The following is a 24,100-nucleotide window of genomic DNA, read 5'->3' on the forward strand; positions in this document are numbered from 1 at the left end:
CATTGTCCAGACACTCCTTGCACTTGATCGGGGTTATCTGCATTCTTACCCTGCATACTACTCACCCAATTTTGATTTTCCAGCTGCTAAGGACTTTCAACGCTTCAACCACAGCGAGCTTTTGGGCCGGGCATTTTGTTACCTCTGGACATTCACGCTTTATGGCCTCCTCCACTTCGACCATTTTTATGAGGGAGTCAAGATTTCGGATTTCTAAACAGCACGTAGACTAGAAACGAGAGCCTTCTCCCCATTAGCCCCTTGTCCGCTTCGCAGAACTTACTCTTACTAGTCGTCTTCGGGCCTAGTTCGTTTTTCATATGGAAGTCATTTTTGCTCCGTTGTCTTCAGGTTTCATCCCGCTGCCATTTGGGTTCGGGATGAAACTCAATCTGTTTTCATATAATTTGGTTTTGTATTACATCTATTTACCCACAATAGTGAAACCGGATTCTAAATAACGATGCTCTAACAGTGAGACAGTACAAACTACCTAATAGTGAAACTTCACCAATTGCGTCACTTCGTCAATTACATTACGTTCTTAAACTGATGAAGGCTTACCTAGGGACGAAACCAAATAGTTTCTACCCTATAGAATTGCATTCCCCGCCTCCGTATTATAACGTACTAAGTGTTCAAGACCGCCTGACTCAGCTTATACTACAAGATCCCTTAATTCTGCCCCCGAGGGAGGACAAAGAAAATCATAGCGTATATGGTGACGTTTCTGCTTTTGCCATCAATTTGGTGTCGTAAGATATCCGTAGCTAAGTACTGAGAAGAAAATTTTTCAGCCTTTAATCCATTAGATATCGGAACACAGACTATCCGTTTTGTGAATCTCTCATCGTAGAAGTTCAGACCACTTTTACTCATCCAGTATCACAGATTTAGTTATAAGATTTAGGGCGTCATACAACTTTGTCTGCCTTGCAGACTGCAAAAAGCAAAAAGCATGTGATACATTACAAGGTAATTTGACCGGCCTTTACCATACGGGGAACAGGAGGGCCAATTCGGAGTGGAGGTAATACCTCGCGTTGCCGAGGAGGAGCTTCGGGAGGTCTGCGGAAGGATCGGCGATGGCAAGGCTCCGGGTTTGGATAGCATCTCTAATAAAGCACTGAACCTGGCGATGGAAACCAGACCTGATTGGTTCATAAATACCTTCGAGGCGTGCATGGCGGAAGGCGTATTTCCTCCACAATGGAAAAGGCAAAAATTGGTGTTGTTGCCCAAACCCGGCAAGCTACCCGGGGATCCAGCATCCTACCGGCCTACCTGTTTGTTAGACACTATGGGGAAGATGTTCGAGCGCGGGAATGTTCTTGCGGATGAACAATATGGGTTCCGGAAAGCTCGCTCTACTGTTGGCGGGGAAGAGTAGTGGACTTGGCTCGAGAGGCAATGCTTTCTGGCAAGTGCTGTGCCGTGGTGATAGTGGATGTAAAAAATGCATTCAACTCCCCCAACTGGCGAAGCGTTAAGGAGTCATTGGCCAACATTAATGCACCTGGTTACTTAACTAAGCTAATCGAGAGTTACCTGTCTCTGATACGGGACGGACTACGGGCCCAATGAACACATCCTTACAGCGAGGGTACCACAAGGGCTGGTATTGGGTCCTTTGCTCTGGAACGTGATGTATAAGGGGGTGCTCTTGCTTCCCGTAGCAGAGAAGGCCACGTTGGTCGGTTTTGCAGAAAAACTCCCGGAGGATGTGGAGGTTTACGCCACCGAGCCAGTGATGGCTGTAAGGCCCTGGCTTGAGGGGGCCGGATTGAGTCTGGCGGAGGAAAAGACGGAGACCATGCTCATTACAAATCGCCGGAAAAAAAAATACGATCAGGTAGGAAACCATACGATCGTTTCATAGCCGACCATTAAATACCCTGGCGTGACTCTCGATGTCAAGCTGAGTTTCAAAGGGTATATATCGTACGGCTGTGAAAAAGCTGCAAAGGCCACCACGGCCCTTGCGGGGATGATGCCGAAAGTAGGTGGGTTAAAACAGTGTAGCAGGCTGCTGATAGCTGGTGTCGTACGGTTCATATTGTTGTACGCGTCGCCTGTGTGGGCAGAGGCTGTGGATAACGTACAAAAGTGCAGGAAGATAAATTCTGCCTATAGTCTGATTGTACTGAGTATGCAGCGCATTTCGAACTAGTGCGGATGATGCGGTGTTTGTAATCGCAGGGATGGTCCCTATTGACCTGTTAGCGAGGGAGATGCGATGTATGTATGGACGGAGGTAGGGAGGTCCATCAGGAACGGAAGCAATTCACCGGCGAACGGGAAGGAGGAGTCGCATAGACTCTGGCAATGACGTTGGGAATCGAGGGGTCGATGGACATACAAGCTTATTCCTGACATTAGGGAATGGCTTGACCGACGACACGGGGAGGTGAACCATCACCTCACGCAGTTTCTCACTGGGCACGGTGGTTGCTACCAAACCTATCTGCATCGTATCGGTGTGGATGAGTCCCCGAACTGTTACAGATGCCGTGGGATCCCAGAGGACCCGGAGCATGTGCTGTTTGAGTACCTGAGATTCCGGGAGGAGAGAGGAAGCCTGAGCGAGGCCCTGGGAGTCGGCGTGAGACCCCAAAACTTAAACCGGGAAATGGTAAAGTTGGAGGCAAGCTGGACTTCGGTCATCCACACAATTGTGGGGATACAAACCCAGCTCCTGAAAGAAGCACGCGCAAGAAGAGCACAAAGAAATGGAGAGGCAGTACCCTAAAAACAGAATGGATCTGGTGCAGGAAGCAAAGAAGCGGAAGACTGCAGAGTTGGAAGCTTGAAGGCCTACGGAAGGCAAGCCCGCCTCGCGAAGTAATGCCTAAATGGTTTTCGCACGGGGCAAAGGCAGGAGCGAATTGGGGGTGCTTTTTTAATGGGTGCGAATCCCACACTACATCTATGACAGCTTTGACGCTCACACGATAGAGCTGAAATGGATGTGTCGTTCTAAGATGTTTTAACACCTCCGCGTAGTAAAAAAAACCCTAACATGCATACACATATATACATGTTATATGCATAGCTTCGTATACATATCTTTAAAGAATGAGCGCCCAATGTGGGTTAGATGAAAGGCTTTCACTTTTTCAGTTTAGATTCAGTAAGCAAAATTATATTAAATTAAAGTATCAATGTAGTAGGCTTCGCACCGAAGAAAAGAATAAGTAGTTCCCGAAATACTGTACTTGTGGCCTTGAGCAAAAAAAAAATTAACAAAGAAACAAAGATTTACTTAATCTATTGGTTAAATTAGGATATTCAATTTTTTGTTCTCCTTTTGCGTTTTTTGCTTCAAATCTAACTTCAACGGAGGAAATTTCAATTGGTCTATGGCATTTAGATTCCGAAATATCACAAACTTGCCGTTCTGAATCAGGCAAAACTACTATTGAATGTGAATGAAACTCTGGTTAACTTTTTTGATTTAAGTAATATAAGAACTGAACAGGAATTGCTTACTGAATGGATTAAGGCTGAAGTTTCTTCTTTTCCATGAGATTCGCCGAACCGACTGCATTCGAATTTTAACTACTCTCTGCTTGTCAACTATAGACCGTACCCATAATATCAATAGTCAACCATACATCTGTGCAGATATCAGATAGTTCTTTAGATACGAGTCAGTGCGTGTATTAAGTACGGATGAGTGCGACAGAATGCGATAATCCGTTTAACCCAAGAACTATGGACGTGTTCTGACGCTCGATACCTACCTACTTAAAAATGAATGCATTTGTGGGAGGCTCGGGGGGTTGGAATGAGAAGGTGGGTGCAGCGCACAACTTAGATCCATGACGAGTAGCTTGGCAATGTTAACAAACGACAAAGTGACCACAACTTTGTTGTCGAGGTTCGAATGGCCACCGTTACTATGAGCAATCCAGCATTCGCATCGAAAAGTAACTAACACTACAGTGCTAGAAACTATGGAACAATTTTGATAACGCGTATTCGGTATTGTGTATAAGTGTTGGAACCTAGTCATATGTGCAGCAAAGGAAATCGGATATAAAAACAGTAATCTTGCATCGCGAATTTCTCGCTCATAATTCTCTTTATTGCTGAATAGTTACCTTGAGCAGTTAAATTACAGTTCGTGGACGTGAGTGGCCATAATGAGCAATCCTAAATAGTGGTGGATCCATAGAACTGTGCCGGGTGTTCGCGACTTAGGGGAGGAAACTTAATGTGCTTTAAAGACTTTGAAATCTCATATTCCCTAATGTACTATATGTATGCATGTACATACATATATTTACAGTGCCATGCAGAACTGAATAAACACCAAATCTGATAAAAGTGAATTTACGCTAATCTGAAATATTCCGGATCTGCTTTGCAAAAAACGGTCTCCGATCTTTCTGTTGAGCATTAAACTCCAAGGACAACATTGCAAATTAAATAAGCAATCGTGCTTGGCAGCACATCAATTTGCACCATTCATTCTGAATAATATCCGAAATGCCTAAACTTTGTATTTAGTATCCGGCTCAGATTTGCAACATATATTTATCCGGATTTGATTTTTTCCCACTGTAATACTATCTTTTTCTTCACATATGATAATAATTTTGCAATTGTATTGATGTAAACATTGTGTTATTGAAGCCAGATTGCTTGTAAAGTGAGCGCTTGCAGCTGAGAAGAGCGACCAGTTCGAAGGCGTCCATATTTCCACACTTACATATTGGAAAATGAAATTGCTGCTAAAAGTGAATTCCGAGAAGACCCGGAGACGTCATAACACTTCGAGCACCAAACCATGGAGTGAACGTGCGTGGAATTAGTAATATAAACAAAATACTATGTCTAGTTTACAACACCCCCTTTTCAAAAAATCCAATGCTTTTTGTAGAGACCAAGATTTATTGTTTATACTGTTACTCGTATATTTATTTTCGTTTGAGCGTTAACAAATTGAATGAAAAATGTTGATGTTCTGGCTAAAATATTTATCTACATATATTTACCAGTCATGTATCTCACCACTAAACATATGGTGGTATACGTTTACGTTTACACTTAGTTTACTAGTTGACCTGAATGTTATCAAGCTAGAACCGGTATGGGATAATTGCAAACACCCGAGCAATTGAGATAATTTTATATGTTTCACTAAAATTATTACCTTTCAATTGAAGACACATCTAAATTTATGAAAATTCTAATCTGCTAACTTCAAAAAAAATTCCCAGAATTTCGCGCAGTAAAATTTGGGTGGGTTGCGTTAGCCAGATAGAGTCAGTGTTGTGATGTGCGCGAATAATGTTTTACTTATTCCGGAAATTGTGGCTGTAATTAAAAATTTCCAGCTGAACAGCATTTTTCAGTAGTAGTTTTCTATAATAAGAGTTGAACCCATGATCACTTCCGCAGTTTATGTTTCTTGTAATGGCTGCATACTCGGATAAATCCCTAGTTGCCGTTTTTCTCTGCCTAACCCTTCATTAATCTCTTCCCCTGAATACATTTTTCGGAACTTTTCACTCAGCCATTAAAATTTCATCTGGGTTAGGATTCACCATTCTACGCGGAACATCCTATTTTCCCTGAGTTGTCTTCTAAGAATTTTCTTTTTAAAAATTAAAACAAGTCGGGAAACCGGAAGCTGGACGCTTCAGGTACGAAAGGTTTTGTGTACTTCTTAGTACGTAGCACGTAATATATCCATATGTTATGTAAGAGTATCCACTTTCGGGTTTCATTTATAGTCTTCAATTTTCAAAGAAGCAACAACTTTGACGTATTATAACTTTGTTAGTAATAGTGCGATTTTCACCAAGATGGTAAGATCATGCTCTATATTATAGCCTACATGACTGCAAAATTTCGTGGTGATAGAATGAACTTAGGGGGAGGGTTTCCAGCCAATTATAAAAAAATATAGTAATATACTATTATTAACTTTATTTGAACAAATATTGGTATGGAAGGTATTTCGGAACCCAGGTACCATATAGTGGGAGCCTCCTGATTTTTTCAGATTTTTCGGTTTGGTAGTTTCTGAGAATGGCCCCCTTAAAGAAATGATCAATTTCAACCCCCCGCACTCCCCACCTACCCAACAAATGTCCAAACTAAGACCGGCTTCGAAAAGTACTAACCGAGACCTTTAATTTGATACCCCACATGACTATATTTGAAAAAAAATTTACACCCCCCTTTTGCATGTAATGTTTAAGGGCATTCAACGAAAAGGATGTAACTCACTGTATGTATGAGCGTTCACAGTTCCTACCTTTCTACCAAATTTGGTGTCAATGGCTATAACCGTCTCCGAGAAAAATGCGTGTGACGGACAGATAGTAAATCGATTTTAATAAGGTTTTGTGTTTACACAGGATTTCAAACCAATTTCTAAAAAATATAATAATATATGGTATAACCGTACAGTGGTAGCTTCGTGTTTTTTCAGATTTCTTGATTAGGGAGAATGGATCCGTGGAATGGATCACTTTCCAGTTCCGCACTCCCTGAAATCAGGCCGGCTTTGGAAAGTATTAATCGAAGCCTTTTATTTGATACTCCACACGACTATATTGGGTGAAAAAATACATCACCTATTGCATGTCTGGAACTACCCTTAAACTCAATATAGAATGATGTTATTCACTGCATGCGTGGGGGTTCACGGTTTCCACCTTCCCACTAGAATTCGTATCAACAGGTGCAACCATTTCTGAGAAAAGTACCTGTGACGGACAGACAGAAAACCAACTTTAATAAGGTTTTGTTTCATACAAACATTAATAAGCATGAACGCTTAAGGCATTATCTAACGGCCAATTCGGGTTGACTATTGCCAACTATGAAGTCGGAGCCTGTATAGGTCTGTATACAAACTCAAGTGCAACTCCACTGACGTTATAATATCCTAAGTGACCGAAGACGACCAAGAGTGGAAAGCTATCCGAAAAACTTAAAAAGATGGCGAAATTGACTTCAGACTCGAGTATGCGAACGAATAGCCGGTTTAATGACGGATCACATCGTCGATTAATGTTCCTCCTGCTCAGATGAGATGCGGCCTTAGAGGATCCCACCCGGCCTTGGCATCCTCAGGCCATTCTATTGGAGGATGCCCCCTAATGAAGAGAGTTTTGCGGGGTCAAAGAGGAAAAGGAAGTCCTGTAATATATATACATATATATAAAATACTTAGTTTTACAAGAATCCTAAGAAATAAAATGATAAAATAATAAAAATTAAAGGATAAAATATATATATACACATACAATAAACAAAACAAGTCGGAATACCGGAAGCTGGCGCTTCGGGTGTAAAAGTTTTGTGTTCATTTTACACATTCACATTTCTCCACCCAAAATATTCCTTGATATTTTTTTCAAAGTGCAAGATATACGTACATATAACAGACGTACATATTATGCTCACCCTAAACAATTATTTCCGATTCAAACATACAAAATATGTATAATGTATACACTTGTTCAATATGCAAATAGATCTGCCTGAATAGGGCACTATCCTAAAGCATCATTTACATATACATATATTTATATAATACATACAATTTGTTTAAAATGGAATGATCGCCTCATGCAACACGGTCTCAGATTGAATCTGAATAAAACTGAGCTTTTGACGACGGTGACCTGCACAGAACTGAGCGGTCTAAATATTTCTGATCAATGCTATCAGCCAATGGAGAACTGCCTTATCAAATTGCTTTATGCATTAAAGCAACCTGGATGAAGTGGCGTTCCACAACTGCTGTTCTTTGTGATCGACGTACCAAATCTAAAATTTACCACAATGTCGTCCGTCCTGTCGCTCTTTATGGCTCTGAGTTATGGCCGACTATAAAAGACAATCAACGGTGTCTTACAGTAATCGAGACGAAGATGGTGCGTTGTACTAGTACTTGCCACGATTCAAGGTCTGGACCACAGTAGATCTACTATAGGCAGTACCCTTACAAAAATGACCACACTTTCAAATGTGCTTGCAGAAGCTTATCTGTACACATCAGAGACGCTAAACAAGGAAAAGGCATAATCTTCGTCAAATCGTATTGGTAAGAGAGAGATCGGTGAGCTTTTGCTATTCTGGTACTACGGCGTGCTCACCCATATAGCAAAAAGTTGTTTCACGTATTCACTTATCCATAAGCAAAAACTTGCCAATCTCACCAATACATTGGCAAGTCCAGGCGGTATGTCAAACACAGCTGATCGGGTTTTCGGTACATCTCGCTCATGCTCAAGGGCAAAACAATTTGAAATCGTGTGTACTCGCACTGATTTCCCCCCTTGAGGGGCAAGGGGGAGTGAGGTAGCTGTCTAGTATCTAACTGTGGTCTGGACATCGAAGTCGAAGGTAAGCGCCCAAAAGGCTGGCTGAATCAACAGTGGCTTGATACACTGCATGGAGATTTAAAAGCCTCGCGATTTCATCCAAATCAGGCATTTGATAAAATATAATGGCGAAACCGATGACGACCAGCCGACCCCACTTGTAAACGGTATAAAGGCTGAAGAAAAAGAAGATATGTTAGCCTCGAGTAATTGATATTGATATATAAATGGTTAACAAACTAAAAAGAAATGTTTCCCTGCGATCTACCATTCATGTGAACTCTCTTGTTGTGGTTTTGACGAATTGATGTATTATGATGACGTCATACACGTTACTAAAATCTAAATAAAGGAAGTTATTGGCAAGATCGCAAAAAAAGAAATACAAAAATGTTGACCGCCTGAGTTGGGTAGAACATCCTAACGGGAGAGCATCCTTAGCCGAATTGGGGCTGCCTTCTACCTTGGCATTTCATATATATGATTGTCATTTATCCGTGAATGGGAGCATATCATCGTTCATGGTTTGATAAAATGTGTGTCCCCCAAGTTCTTCGTTCCGCACTGACAATGAGAGTACTCTAATGGCACGACACAGACATAAGACGATGGCTTGAAATTTTTGGGTAACAGCAACAGCGCCGAGCGAAATCAAGTTTGATGCCACCGTCGGCTGTTTCAAAATACGCTCATTTGGTCAACCGTTTCGATGTTCGGATCATTAATACAAATATGAAGGGTGGGATGACCCGTCAGACTAAAGCCTTGATTTACTTCCAAACCGAGAGACATTTGGCCAATGTGCATAAATCAGTGCGTGGGAAAATAGATGTCACTCGAAGTGTTTAAAGAAAGATGTCATGATCCATTGAAGCCCTCCACGTTCTTTCGATAGGGCAGAATGAAAAAGGTTATCGATAATAAGAAGAGAAGATGCAACCTTACCGGACTACTACATGAGCATTTCCTCAAGCTAAAACAATATGAGACTGGGTGGAGTGCAGCTGATCTGTGCAGGCAAATCCTGAGGAAACCTGGAATAATTGGGGATTTTTATCTATCTTTTTCGCAACTTCGTGCTTTCATCGCTTCCAGCAACATGTCCGTTATCTCTTCCTTCTTTTTTGTTCTTCTTATTATATCTACTTGGGATAGTTGTTAGATTCATTGCCAATGTACCCCGATACCTTGTGTATTAGTCTGTCAAGTCAATACAGTACAATAATATGAGGCGTTTATCAAGGTCTATTCTGTTGAACGATAGCCAATACATCGAGACCAGAGGAGTGAGGTAGGGTGGAAAACGGACAATAGAATTCATATGATTTTTATCCTGAGCCAGGATTTTCCCTCTGCGATCCTAAATAACATCAAATACTAATATTTCCGAAAGCCAATAACTTCCGCGTTGCTTTCGATGGAATTTTTTCTCCCAAGTTCCTCAAACGCAATGTAGTTTTCACCTTTAGATGAGGGACACTTCATCGAGAGACTTGCACTGTATATAGATCTCCCGTCTTCGGGAACGTATTACGGCTTTTTACCAAAATGATTTTTCTTTACTTGTCTGTGAAAGCTATCAGCATTGCCCATGCTGGATCAGCATCAGTTCGAATATGAAATCCCCTTTCTAGGTTCTTCGAATCTTGCTCACATATATGTCTAGGTTTTTTAGGTCGGGCTAAGTTTCAACCTTTTCCAATATCTCTGCGTACTGCAAATTGTCTTTGGCTCTAGGCGTCTCTGCTTTTTTCCCTTTTTGGTCCCAACTTTGGGGTCTCCACCACTGTCGTTTCGTTAGGATTCTTTTCGTTTGCGAATACCTGTGCTCGAAGCACCAGCTTTTCATTTACAGTGCTTTCCATTTCCGTTTTTTCCCCACATTCTTTTGTTTGGTGGCATTAGCATTGCCTCTGACACTGTGGCGACAGCAGATACTAGCTTTTGACCTGAAGCCCTTTTTCCTTCTGCTACTTGTTCTACAGGAGCTTTTACCATATTTTCTAATGGCTTGTTGACCTTGATAAACTTCCTTCCTATCAAGACCCTGTTTTTAATAAGTCTGGGTAGGATTACTCTTTTTAATTACACACTCAACTTTGGGCATCGGATCAATCCTCGAATTAATGAGCTTGAAAGAGTCCATCCTGGAGTCCTGAAAAACCTTTGCGGCTGCCCGTCTTAAACAAACGCGGTTTCGAGTTATAATCGATGGCGAGTGTGTTTTATCACTTTCCTTTTCAAATTAAGCTTCATCAACGCATTAACATGTCCTATCGGTTTGGCAATCAGGGCAATCTAATGTGAAGGTGTCATTTTCCTCTTTCTGAAGCAGATTGCAACAATACCTTATTCCTAAGTCTTCTTCTTTTTCTTCAGCCTTTGTCCCGTTCACAAGCGGGGTCGGCTCGTCGTGATCGGCTTCGCCATTTGGCTCTATCGAATGCCTGATCTGGGTGCAATCTCGAGGCTTTCAAATCCCCATCCAGCGTATCAAGCCACCGTTGCTTAGATCGGTCTTTTGGTCGTTTACCATCGACTTCGATGTTCAGACCAATCTTTACAAGTGAATTCTCGTTTGCACGAATTGCGTGACCATACCACCACTAGTAGAACGTAGCATCTTCGTCTTCATTACCGCAGGACGCCGTTCATTGTCTTTTATGGTCGGCCAACACTCAGAACCATAGAGAGCGACTGGACGGACGACATTGCGGTAGATTTTAGATTTGAGACGTTGATACGTCGATCGCAAAGGACACCAGTTGTGGAACGCCACTTCATCCAGGTTGCGTTAATGCGTGAAGCAATTTCATAACGCAGCTCTCCATTGGCTGATAGCGTTGACCCGAGGTATTTAAATCGCTCAGTTCTGGGCAGATCACTGCCGCTGACAGTGATTGTGCCTGTTTCATGGGGATCGGTCATCAAAAATTCAGTTTTGTTTAAATTCAACTGAGACCATGTTGCATGAGGCGATCATTCCATTTTTGAACAAGTTGCTCGAGATCATTTTTGCTATCAGATGCTAGGAAAACATCATCTGCATAAAGCAGTGTGTAGGGCGCCGGACGTCGGATATCCCGTGTGCCGATGTCCATAACAAGGACAAAGAGGAGTGGTGAGAGGGCACTTCCTTGATGAACTCCAACAGAGACACGAAGCGGTTTTGATACACCCGCCATACTTCGAACTTTACTTTTCGGATCGTGGTAGAGCAATTGAACCCAGCGCACGAGTTCTTCTGGCACGAAGTGTTGTCGTAAAGCATACCAGATGAGCTCGTGTGGTACACGGTCAAACGCTTTCTCTAGATCCAGAAAGGCAATGTAAAGAGGGCGATGCTTCTCACGGTGTTTCTCCATGAGTAACCGCGCAACGTGTATTGCGTCAGTAGTTCCGCAGTTCTTAACAAATCCGGCTTGATTCACGGTTATTTCAACGATTTCGCGAATACGGTTGTCAAGAATGCGTTCAAAAATCTTCATGGTATGGGAAAGTAACCGGATCGGACGGTAATTAGAACATTCTCCTGGACTACCTTTCTTTTTCCATATTGGAACAGTCGTACTTTCTTGCCAGTCAGATGGTGTTCTTCCTTCCCGAATAACCCGATTAAAGAATTCTCTGAGCCACAGTGTTGGGTCCCAGCTCTTCGCTTTCCAGGGCTCAGATGCGATGTCGTCAGATCCAGTGGCTTTCCCCGATTTCATTTGTTTTATTACCTCCTCGACTTCAGATGCGCTAACAGGTGGAATTGGTCCAAATGTCGGCAATGATTGTGGATTGTGGAGGATGAGCAAAGTCTTCAGTTCAAATCTGCTCGAAGTATTCTCGCCATCTATCCGTTGCGGCTCGCCGGTTGGTAAGCAAAGTACCGTTCTTGTCATTAACGTAACAGAAGTGTACGATATCCTGTGTACGGTGGTTACAGCTTTTAGGAAGTCGATACAGATCTCTCTCGACATCCCGAGTGTCCAGTTTATCGTAAAGATTTTTGTAATGATTCGCTCGGGTGACAGCGACCGCTTTCTTTGCTTCCCGGTTGGTATTCTTATAAATTTGCCAATTAGCAGGCGTTTTCTCGTCGAGAAATTTATGGTATAGGCGTTTCTTTTCACGGACCATCATTTCAACAACATCATTCCAAAGCCAAGTATCTCGGTTGATGTACAACTTACCCGGCTTGGTGACCCCGAGGGTTGCAGAGGCCGCTTTGTGGATCGTGTCTTTCATTTGGTTCCACGATTCTTCCACATTCGTAATGGTCGGCAATCGTATGAGTGAGATCGTTTCTTCTTTCTTCTCACTAAATCGCCACCATTTGATGCGCCGCAAGCCAGTGTGTTTTATCGGTGGCTTAATTCGCAGGACAGCAATCAACGGCCGATGTTGAGGTGCGATGGTCTCATAGGGAACGAATTTGCAATCAGTGACAGTGGTAAAATGTCGGCGTCTTATGAGAATATAATCGATTTGCGTTTAGCTGTTCCCACTATAAAATGTCGGAAGATGAGACAATCGTTCGATGAACCATGTATTCATAAGTACAGGGTCATGGGTGTCCGCAAAATCGTTTATACGCTCGTCACCCTCATCGCGCGCTCCGAACCCGTTTCCCCCATGGCATCTGTTGCCGTCTGCCTTTTCACCCACATGACCATTAAGGTCGCCAGCAATAATAATATAGTCGTCAGCAGGCACGTGACAAGTCTTTTCATCGAGAAATTGCCAGAAGGCATCTTTCTCGGTATCAGGTCGACCTGTTTATAGTGCGTTCGCGGTGAAGAAGTGAATAGTGCAATCAGCTGATATAATGGTGAGCTTCATCAAATCGTTCGACTTCTTTAATGGCATCACGGAAGCCCTCTGAGATGGCAATGCCAACACCATATTGAGTGTGTGGGTTACCAAAATAGAGAAGTTTATAGCCATTTTGATTGCGTTCGCGTTCAATGTCGTAGCTTTTGGCACCAGACCATCGGGTTTCTTGCAGAGCGCAGATATCAATGCGCCTTTTCCGAGTTCCTCCGTCTTTCCAGTTAGGGTACCAACGCAGCGTGCAGACATGTATTTGTTTTGTTTGTTTTGTTCCGACTAACTGCTTACGTCCTGACGCCGTCCATGCGTCAAGAACCCTTGCCCATTTCTCGACAGGACCAGGACCCGTCCTGTCACGCCGCCGCTAGTGGACGCACTAGCAATTTTCCGAGGCTTGTGACTCAATCCAATCATCATGTTTTTAACGACATTGTATGCGGGACCTGTCACCAAGCCAGATCAGTTAAGATTTAGCATAGTGGAATAACTCCAACTATACTCTATTTATCTCTTCCCCTGATCCCACCATGGCGGAATTTAATATATATGTAATATATATATAAAATAAAAAGCTTTCGAAGAAAGGCAAAAAATTAAATGATAAAATAATAAAAATTAAAGGATAAAATATATATAGTTAAAAAAGCCCACAGACCCTCTTCCCGGAGGAACCGGACCGAGGGGCGACCAACTTGAGGATGGGCTGAAGGCAACATACAAAGGCCCGCATCACAGCGATGATGCGTTTTAACGCAAAGTGTGTGCGACCATGCGAAAATGTATTGCTACATCTCGATTGTCGCGAACACTTCAAGCAATGACACGGTGGTTCTACACTACAGAGACATGGATCTTAAATGGAAGACAGTACGGATCAAGACTGAAACCCACTAGGTCTGATTGTTACTGGACAGGACTCTTCGGCCTATAGCACATGTTGCAAGGATAACCGCTTTTTGCATCTCCATGTATAGTCCAGCCCTAAGATCGAGCATTTTCAGCGCTTTATGTAAATTCTGCGGGACTAATCCCGTCGCTGAAATTACCACTGGGACTACTTCGATCTTTCGTAGTCTCCAATTCTGCTTCATATCGTCCGCCAAGGGGCCATAGCTCCGTATTTTTTCGTGTTGTTTTTCAATAGTGTTCCGGTCCAACGGTACGGCTACATCGATTATGAAGCACGCTCGTTCTTCCTTCAGAAGCAGAACTAGATCGGGTCTGTTATGATTAACACTGTGGTCGGTGGCAATAGTGTGATCCCAAAGTAGTTTGACCCGATCATTTTCTAAGATTCTCTGCGAAGTATACTTATAATGAGAATGGTAGGTTGCCACTAAGTTATACTTCAACGCAACGTTTTGATGGAGAATCTGGCAGATGGAGTTATGACGATTGGTGTTCTCGATACTGCTCAACATCCTGCACGGAGATATTATGTGCTGGATGGTCTCCTCTTCACAGTTGCCTAACCTACAACTAGAGTTGGTGATTGAGGAGTCGTGAAGAATGTACCGTTTATAATTTGTTGTTGAGACCGAAGCATCCTGAATTGAAGGTAGGAATGCTTCGATCTCATAGAACAGTACACAATTAGTCAACCATTTCTTCGAGGCTTCGATGTCAATGCTTGGCAATAAAATCCGTGAATGGGCTTCTCTTTGCAAATGTCGATCTTCTGTTGAACTGAAGTAACATTCGACATGGGAGCCCATTCTCTGGGAGATAATTTATTATCTGTCATGACGGTAGGTTGATGTATTTGGCTAGAGGATTGTTTCTCGAAGAAAAACTCACGAAGAGAATGCACTTGATTATAGTGCAATGTTTTCAAATCAAGTACTCCCCTTCCTCCCTGATGACGTGGGATGGTGATCCTCAATTTCTCGGCAGCTCTATTGTGCATGTTGTTGTTTTCAAGAACTACCCTTACCCGTCTATTGACGTATTCTAAATCCGTATTATTCCACTGTATCACACCGAAATTGGTTAAATATGGAGGCGACCAGTTACACCAAGTGGTTCACCAACTTGTGCTCAAGGTGTGGGACAGCGAATCAATGCCTGACGGTTAGCAAAGAAGCATTATCTGTCTGATACATAAAACGGGAGATATCACACAGTGCAGCAATTATAGAGGTATCGCGTTTCTGAGTACCATCTATAAGATATTCTCCGCCAGCTTACTAGGCCGGATAGCCCCATACGCCCAGAACATCATTGGCCCATACCAAAGAGGCTTCACTCCAGGCAAATCAGCAACAGATCAGATTTTCTCTGTGCGGCAAGCGATGGAAAAACTGTTGTAATATGGACAATAGTTGCACCATCTGTTCATCGACTTTAAACCCGCCTATGATAGCATAGCCAGGGTAAAACTGTACACGGCCATGAGAGAAATCGGTATCCCGACGAAATTAATAAGACTAACTAGGCTGACCCCAACCAATGTGCGAGGCCAGATAAAAGCAGCAGGATCACTCTCAAGACCATTCGACATCAACAACGGTCTACGACAAGGGGATGCGCTATCATGCGTCCTCTTTAACCTGGCCCTCGAGAAGGTGATCCGTGATGCTGAGGTAAATACAAGAGGTACGATCCTCTTCAAGTCCACCCAACTACTGGCCTATGCTGACGATATCGACATCATGGGAAGAACCACCCGAGACGTGCAAACTGCCTTCATCTAGATCGAGCAGCGCGATTGGCGCCAGATCTTGGGCTGCACATCAATGAAGGCAAGACAAAGTATATGGTGGCAACCTCAGCACCGATGACGAATCAACCAATAACATCAAACCGCACTGGTCAAACACAAACACGAAGAAGAATAAGGATAGGAGAATACAACTTTGAGACCGTTGACAATTTCTCCTATCTAGGGTCGAAAATTACAACCGATAACAGCTACGATGATGAAATCCGCGCACGGTTGTTGTCAGTCAACAGAGCCTATTTCAACTTACAAAGACTATTCCGCTCGAAACGTCTCACCATAGGGTCAAAGCTCTTACTGTACAAGACTATGATCTTGCCAGTCCTCATGTATTCCTCGGAAACTTGGGTTCTTAGCAAGAAGAATTGCGAACTCTTGGCCGCGTTCGAGAGAAGAATCCTCCGAAGAATTTTTGACCCCCTCCATGAGGATGGACGATTCCGTAGCCTACACAATGACGAAATCTATGAGCGATACCATGACCATCCGTTTGTGGATAAAATCCGGCTCAATAGGTTACGGTGGGCGGGTCACTTAATCCGTATGGAGGAGGATGATCCCACCCGGAAAGTCTATAAGGGCAATATCTATGGTAGAAAAAGAAGACGAGGCAGACCCTGCCTAAGATGGAGCGATGGCGTAGGTCAGGACGCCAGACAGCTTTTAAGGATATCGAATTGGTGGACCTCGGCGCAAAACCGGGATGTCTGGAGTTCCTTATTAAGGCAGGCCTAGACCGGATACCGGTTATTGCGCCGTTGATTATGATGAATGAATAAAATTTGGGATTGTTCAAATGTAAATGAACTTTTGAGTTTAGGGGAAAGCGACCAATTATTAAGTTTTTTTTTGAAAAATCAATAAAATTAATCATTTTACATATTAAATGTTGAAGGTAAATGAATGAAGATTTGAACTATGAAATTGAGGGGGGTAATTGGGAAAGCTAAAGAGAGTTAAAATGAAAAAAGAAAATTACATATTGTAGAATATTCTCTTCTTTCGGGTTGACTCTGGAAAAGCTGAGTGAAATACCGCTCATGTCGCTAAGCCACGGACACTACAACGTGCCCATTAATATGCGAGTGCAAGAATTTCGGAACACCTTGAATTTCCACATGTGTTTTTTTTTCTTTTCCCCACCCAAATAAAATTTGCAGATTTATAAATATTCTGTTTATATGGCAAAATAAACAGTAATAAGACATGCAATTTTAAGAAAAAAAAAATTATTAAACGACAAAATAAAAGTAATCTATCAAATAAAAATAAAAATGCAACATCCCAAAATTTTAGTTAAAAGCAGAGAGAGACAAACAAATCATAGTCTCTAATATTGAGTGTTTTCTCCTCTTGTTTGAATAACAGTCTGCGTCCTTGCATGCATGTTCCTTATAACATTGGAATATGGTCCCACTGCCCTTCTGTGACAGTGCCCATTTCGTGGAGGTCTCGTAGGACGTTAATTTATTGTCGAATGGACTTCTAAGTTGGTCACAACGATGCTCTGCAAGAATGAGATCCGAAATGTGAAATGATCACTCCAAGGTTCGAATACTGGCTTCATCAAGCTAGTCTCTGACAACATTGGCACAACAGTGGCCACTTGTGACCACGCATTGTCGTGCGTTAAATTAGGGCCTATAAACGGTGCGAAGGGGAATACATATTCTTCGATGAACTCTCTTGTGTAAATTTGTGCGTTGAGTGGTGGCCCCCGGAACACATGGAGAAATCCCTCCCCACACCCCTTACAAACTGCACTGTATCCACAGCGTTCTCTTTTTGTTCGCCTTATATTTTCGGATTGCCCACCGGGTCTTTCCCGGTAGCCCGAGAGTCCTGGTAGCGCAACGTTGGCTTCTTCCATCCGCGACTAGCTCAACAATTTGGTCTACAAGGATAGCATCTAGCACTATTTGGGATTACATAAACTACCGGACAATGAAATAAAATAAAAAGAAAAGAAAAACAGAAAAAAAAATTTCAAAATACATGGGCAGGTTTTGTATTTTTTAGAGAACTGAAAGCTAACAATGAATATGTTTAGTTGTAAACTTTGAGCTTTGTAAACTTTATTTTTAAAGTTTGGCCCTAGGCCTGCTAGTTCCTTCTCAACAATATTCCGAAAAGCTGCATATTTTTAAATGCACTCTCTCATCAAATTGTCACTGGACAAGGCGAATAAAATGCATCACATGAAACCAAGCCGTGTACACCACAAACCTTTTGAATATACTATCACATCTTGGTGCTTTTCTCCACAAATGTACTTAAAAATGGTCAAAAAGATAACAATCCTATAAGTGGATTTTGAGGGAAAAATGTACTTAACATACTTTTGCTGGAATATAAACTAAAATATTCCCTGAATTTAAGTCTGCCGAATATAGTATCTTTTGCTATGTATTTAGCTAATATGTTTGCTTTTTGATTCAATTATAAAAAAGGAAATTTCATATCATACTCAACTAGAATTTCAACTGTATTTCAGGTGTTACTACCAACCGTAATAATCAGTCTACAACAATCCTCCAAAGAGCAACTAAGAACTCAACAATTTTCATAGTCTTACTTCTAATCGTAATAATATTGGCCGGCGTTGCCATTTATTTCATCTCCCAATCTAAGTCACCAGCGGACCAGGATACTGGTTCCAAAGAAATATTTTTCGGGAATAATTACGATAATACAGTCAGTGAGTAAATGCGCTTACCAATAAAATGATAAGATAAACATAAATCTCAAACCGAACAAAAATATACACTTTATACAATATAATATAAACATATTAAAATAAAGGTGAAAATATGGTAAAACAATAAATTTTGGGCTTTGTTTTTACAATAGTTCCAAATTTGGGCAATGGCCATTTAGTGATAGATCGTATCCAATGGGGATCATCGGATCGTAGTGTTCGTAAACATCGTCTGGAACAGCCTATTCCCTACGTACTGATAACACATATTGGAGTCCAATCTGTTCCATGTTACAATGTTTACAAGTGCTCAATTAAAATGCGTACAATACAAGATGCCGCAATTGCCGAGAAAAATTTAACAGATATTCCAGCTAACTTTTATGTAAGTAGACCTTCAGTTGATCTTTTTCATTTCAAAATGTTCCTTAGGGCAGGTGTGACACACAATCCTTCACATTCAAATTCAAATGTTCGGTACTAACTTTGGACATAATTATTATTTCAGGTCGCCAACGATGGTTACATATACGTAGGACGAGGATGGGACTATACCAATGCTTATGCAAATAAATCCCTGGCAGTGTGTTTCATGGGTGACTACATAAGGCATCAACCCGATGAGAAACAACTGGAGGCTACCCAGTTTCTTCTAGCATATGGAGTCACTAATAAACACATCGCTCTAGATTATAAATTAGTAGCACAGAATCAGGTATCCACTTCCCATATTATTTACAAAAAATCAATCTCTTAACACATCAATCTTTTTTCTGCAGACAAAAAAGACGAAAAGCCCTGGGGCAAACATTTACAAAGAAGTTATCAAATGGCCCCATTGGTACCCATGCGGAACAGAAAACCACCCCAAGTGCGGAGAAGAGGTTGGAATTACAAATTGGGAAATGAATTTGTGAAATGTTAAAATTTCTTGTTGGCGTTATTAAATAAAGGAAAAATTTAAAAAATGTCTTTTTACAACATTAATTTTTAACCAAAGATTTATCTGCAGTTGAAAAGATATGGAAATTCATATATTTCAGCATGCTCTAATACTCTTTCTCTTATTCTGTCGTGCGAAGTTCTAGAGCCGAGCTTCCGCACCGTCATCCAGGAAAGATAATATGAAGGACGACACCCATAAAGAAGAAAAATAGTATTGTTGACAGAACCTCATTCTGTCCTGGGTTCCGCCTTAGACTTCTTATTCTTTGATCCAACAAAAGACTAGTTGAGCCGCCATATACCGCTCTGATGACAATTATCAATTTCCCCAGAATATACCTCTTATAAAAAAACTTTAGATATCTGTGACTTTGTGTATAATGGGAAGGAGGCTCAGCCCCTGAGCTCTAAGCCCTTAGTGGAATATTGTACTTGGTACAAGTGGAGTATGTGAAAACCTAGAATCTGATGTCTGATACGCCCATAGAGGAGGCATTCACGTAGCCAGGGGTTTGGGGGGTTTAGCGCGCTGACCTCTCGATCTCATCGCTCTGGGTTAGAATCCTAGTCATAGTGGATATTTGTGTTCGCCTTGGTTTTTTTTATTTTCGAATACAAATATTTTGAAAACCACTTGTTTCCTTCCTCAGACAAGGTGTCCACACCCCTTGTTTACCTTTAACAGTTTTGGTATTTGCGGAATTGTAAAATTTAGTAACGACAAAAAAGAATTTTACAATTGAATTAATTTACTTTCTTTGATAGAAGCACCAGAAGTACATATCAGGGGCTCTGCAAGTCCTCGCCTTTTTCGATCGGGTAAATTTGCAGCATGTTTGTTTGGTTCTGGCATGATGGCATGATAACATGATAACGAACATGATATGATATGATGATGATATGATGATAACATAATAACATGATAACATAACTATAAGTCAGCCAACTAATTGCTGATTAAGGTTCCGTTATGGGAGTGGTCGACCCCCATTTTACCAAGGAATCTGTGATTTGGCCCATAGGAGGAGGCTTCATTCCAGGCAAATCAGCAGTAGATCAGATTTTCTCTATGCGGCAAGCGATAGAAAAACTGTTGGAATATGGACATCAGTTGCACCATCTTTTCATCAACTTTAAAGCCGCCTGTGATAGCATAGCCAGGTTAAAAATGTATACGTGAGAGAATTAGGCATCCCGACTGACTAGGCTGACCCTGACCAATGTACAAGACCAGATAAAAGCAGCAAGATCACTCTCGAGACCATTCAATATCAACAACGTTCTATGATAAGTGGATGCTCTATCATGTGTCCTCTTTAACCTAAACCTGGTAAATGCAAGAGGCACCAGCCTCTTTAAGTCCAGCCAACTACTGGCCTATGCAGACGATATCGACATCATGGGAAGAACGACCCGAGGCCTACAAACTGCCTTCATCCAGAACGAGCAGACGGTGGTTGTCGCGAAATCTTGGCCGCACATCAATGAGAGCAAGACGAAATATATGGTGGCAACGTCAGCACCAAAATCCAACCAACCAACAAAATCAAATCGTACTGGTCAAACGAGAACAATAAAAATAGACGACTACAACCTTGAGATCGTTGATAACTTCTTCTATCTAGGGTCGAAAATCACAACCCAACCCCCAACCCGCCCAACGGAGCCTATTTCAGCTTACAAAAACCATTCCGCTCAAAACGTCTCACCGTAGGGTCAAAGCTCTTACTGTATAAAACAATGATCTTCCCAGTCCTCATGTATTCCTCGAAAACTTGGCTTCTTAGCAAGAAAAATAGCGAACTCTTGGCCACGTTTGAGAGAAGAATCCTCTGAAGAATGTTTGGCCCCCTACATGAGGATGGACGATTTTGTAACCTATATAACGACGAAATATTTGAGCGATACCATGACCGTCTGGTTGTGGATAAAATCCGGCTCAGTAGATTACGGTGGGCGGGTCGCTTAATCTGTATGGCTGAGGATGATGCAGCCCTGAAAGTCAAGCCAATATAAATTGTAGAAAAAGAAGACGAGGCGGATCTTGTCTGAGATGGAGCCAACACTTAGGCCAGGACAGGTAGCTTTTAGGGATATCGAAATGGTAGAACTCGACACAAAATCGAGATGTCTGGAGTATATTAGTAATGCGAGCCTAGACCGGATACCAGTTATTGCACCGTTCATGATTAGGATCTGTGATTTCATTGAATATATAGAGTTCAAACGATTTCTACATTTCTGCATCAAGGGACTGTTCAAAGCCCTCAGCGGATATGGCCCAAGGAAAAAATCTACTTCTCGTTTTTATCCGAAAGGTAGACTCTTGCTCCAGAACACTGTTCTAGTTTTGAGTCATCGGTGTAAAAGACTTCAGTAAACCCAGCCATGTATTATTCTATGTGCACAGACGTACGGAGATCTGAAAATCACAAAAGCATAACAAGAACTGGATTCATTTCTTGTAATATCACTTGCAATAATCTGGGCCGCTTCTGTAGTATGTACATATTCCTTGTAGTGTGAAAAAGATATGAAGGAATAATTTGGGTTTTTAGGCATATACGAATGGAAAATTGTGCGTAGACAGTTTCTCACATAAAATGAACACAAAGCCTTTATACTGGAAGCCCCAGCTCCCGGTATTCCGACTTGTTTCTCGTTTATGGATGGAGGTGGAAATCTTGTAAAAACACCGCCGCATCAGGTTGCAGCCTTCTTGCTTCCCTGCGGGACCGCCGCGAAGTATTACTTCGCACAAAGACTTGCAATTTGAGCGACCAAGCGTTCTCCAAGTTACTTTTGAATGCGGAATTCACCGCGCACCAGTTTGATTCCAATTTCTGCATTTCCCAACGATATTGTGAGGCCTTATGCTGATTTTCTGAGAGTCTTCCAGACTCCTCCTCTCTGAGCAAGAACGGGGACAATAGAACATGATATGCGCCGGGTCACCATTTATGCTACTACACTCAGGGCAAAAGGGAGAATCATCCAACCTGAATTGACCCAGATATTTCCATTAAACGCCATGTTCTGACACAGCTGGAAAAGTGCTCGAGAAGCGCATCAGGGGTAAACTCGCTGAAGCGATCCGTGCTGCCGGGGACTTATCCGCAAGGCAGTTCGGGTTTAGAACAGGGAAATCTACAGTGGATGTTGTTATGGAGGTCGTAGATGCGTTTGATCGAGCCGGGGCACACAGAAGCCGATCTCGACGGATAGTGCTCCTCATAACGCTTGATGTCAGAAATGCCTTCAATTCCGTAAGATGGACAGATATGCTAGGCACACTAGAGAACTCCTTCCACGTGGCAAGCTATCTCTTGCGGATATTGAGGGATTATCGGGAAGACCGCTCCCTGTTCTATGAGACGCTAGAGGGCCAGAGGAGGATGGAAATCACGTCGGGAGTAGCGCAGGGATCCATCCTAGGGCCGGACCTCTGGAACGCTTCCTACGATAGTCTGCTGAGACTCGATACGCCCGAAGAGTCGCACCTGGTCGGTTATGCAGACGACGTTGCGGCACTTGTTGCCGGACGCACTGTTGAACAGGCGCAAAGCAGACTTGGCATATTGATGCGACGGGTAAGCGGATGGATGACTGCTCACGGTTTCAACCTTGCGCTGGAAAAAACCGAAGTAGTCATCCTGACCAGAAGGAGAATCCCGACCTTGCGTCCCATATCGATCGGCGAGTTGACTATAGAGTCAAAACCAGCGATTAAATACCTTGGTTTAATGCTCGACTCGAAGATGAGCTTCTTCGAGCAAATCAAAGCAGCCGCGGAAGGGCTGCAGCAGGAGTCGCGGCCTTGAGTCGGCTAATGGCAAATGTCGGGGGCCCTATATCAACTAGGAGACGTCTCCTCATGGGAGCAACGCAGTCCGTCCTTCTCTATGGTGCGGAGGTATGGGCTGATGCCCTTGACAAGGAGATGCATCGTAAACGCCTCGCTCAAGTGCAGAGGCGGGGAGCTTTGCGAGTGGCGTCTGCTTATCGCACCGTCTCCGAACCGGCTGTGATGGTGATTGCGGGGGGGATCCCGTTGCCCTCCTTGCCAAGGAGCGCAAAGCTATCTATCGCCGTAAGGGCGAAAACTTAAGAGAAGTGGTTGCCCGTGAAGAACGTCAACGCACCCTTAACGAGTGGCAACTTTCTTGGCAAAATGAGCCAAGGGGCAAGTGGACTGCGCGGCTCATCGACAAATTAGATCCAGGGTTGAACAGAAAGCACGGTGAGATTGATTACTTCCTTACCCAACTTCTAAGTGGGCATGGAGGTTTTCAGTCTTACCTGCTTGGGTTGGGAAGGCGCGATCTCCTGATTGTGTGTTCTGCAATAGAGTGGCGGATGACGCTGAACACTTCTTTTTCTCTTGCGAGAGGTGAGACGGCCTCCGCCAGCAGCTTTATGCAGACACAGGGGAGCTCTCTCCAGACAACATTGTCAGAGAGATGCTGAAGAGCGCTGGCAGCTGGAATCGTATTGCGCATTATGTTCGGACTCTTCTTACTACGAAGAAGATTGAACTCGACCGGCAGAGGGATCGGACGGTAAGGGGTT

The 24,100-nt window shown here is 42.7% G+C and overlaps 1 protein-coding gene across 4 annotated transcripts in view; it reads left to right on the forward strand.

The window, feature by feature from the left end:
- Positions 1-19,554, forward strand: part of LOC119649357 (peptidoglycan-recognition protein LA) — a 43,951-nt gene extending 24,397 nt beyond the window's left edge. The window contains exons 1-6 of one of the 4 annotated variants that reach the window (XM_038051469.1): positions 3,828-4,565; positions 4,639-4,803; positions 18,383-18,586; positions 18,739-18,971; positions 19,095-19,301; positions 19,366-19,554. In XM_038051469.1, the coding sequence (XP_037907397.1) occupies positions 4,725-4,803; positions 18,383-18,586; positions 18,739-18,971; positions 19,095-19,301; positions 19,366-19,503 (861 nt within the window). In that variant the 5' untranslated portion in view covers positions 3,828-4,565; positions 4,639-4,724 and the 3' untranslated portion in view covers positions 19,504-19,554. Of the gene's footprint in view, positions 1-3,827; positions 4,804-18,382; positions 18,587-18,738; positions 18,972-19,094; positions 19,302-19,365 lie in introns of those variants that run through there. The other 3 variants (XM_038051470.1, XM_038051468.1, XM_038051467.1) reach the window with 3 other exon arrangements.
- The last annotated feature ends 4,546 nt before the right edge of the window (positions 19,555-24,100 follow it).

The sequence above is a fragment of the Hermetia illucens genome, chromosome 2 (genome assembly GCF_905115235.1).
Source record: "Hermetia illucens chromosome 2, iHerIll2.2.curated.20191125, whole genome shotgun sequence".
Lineage (NCBI taxonomy): Eukaryota > Metazoa > Arthropoda > Insecta > Diptera > Stratiomyidae > Hermetia > Hermetia illucens.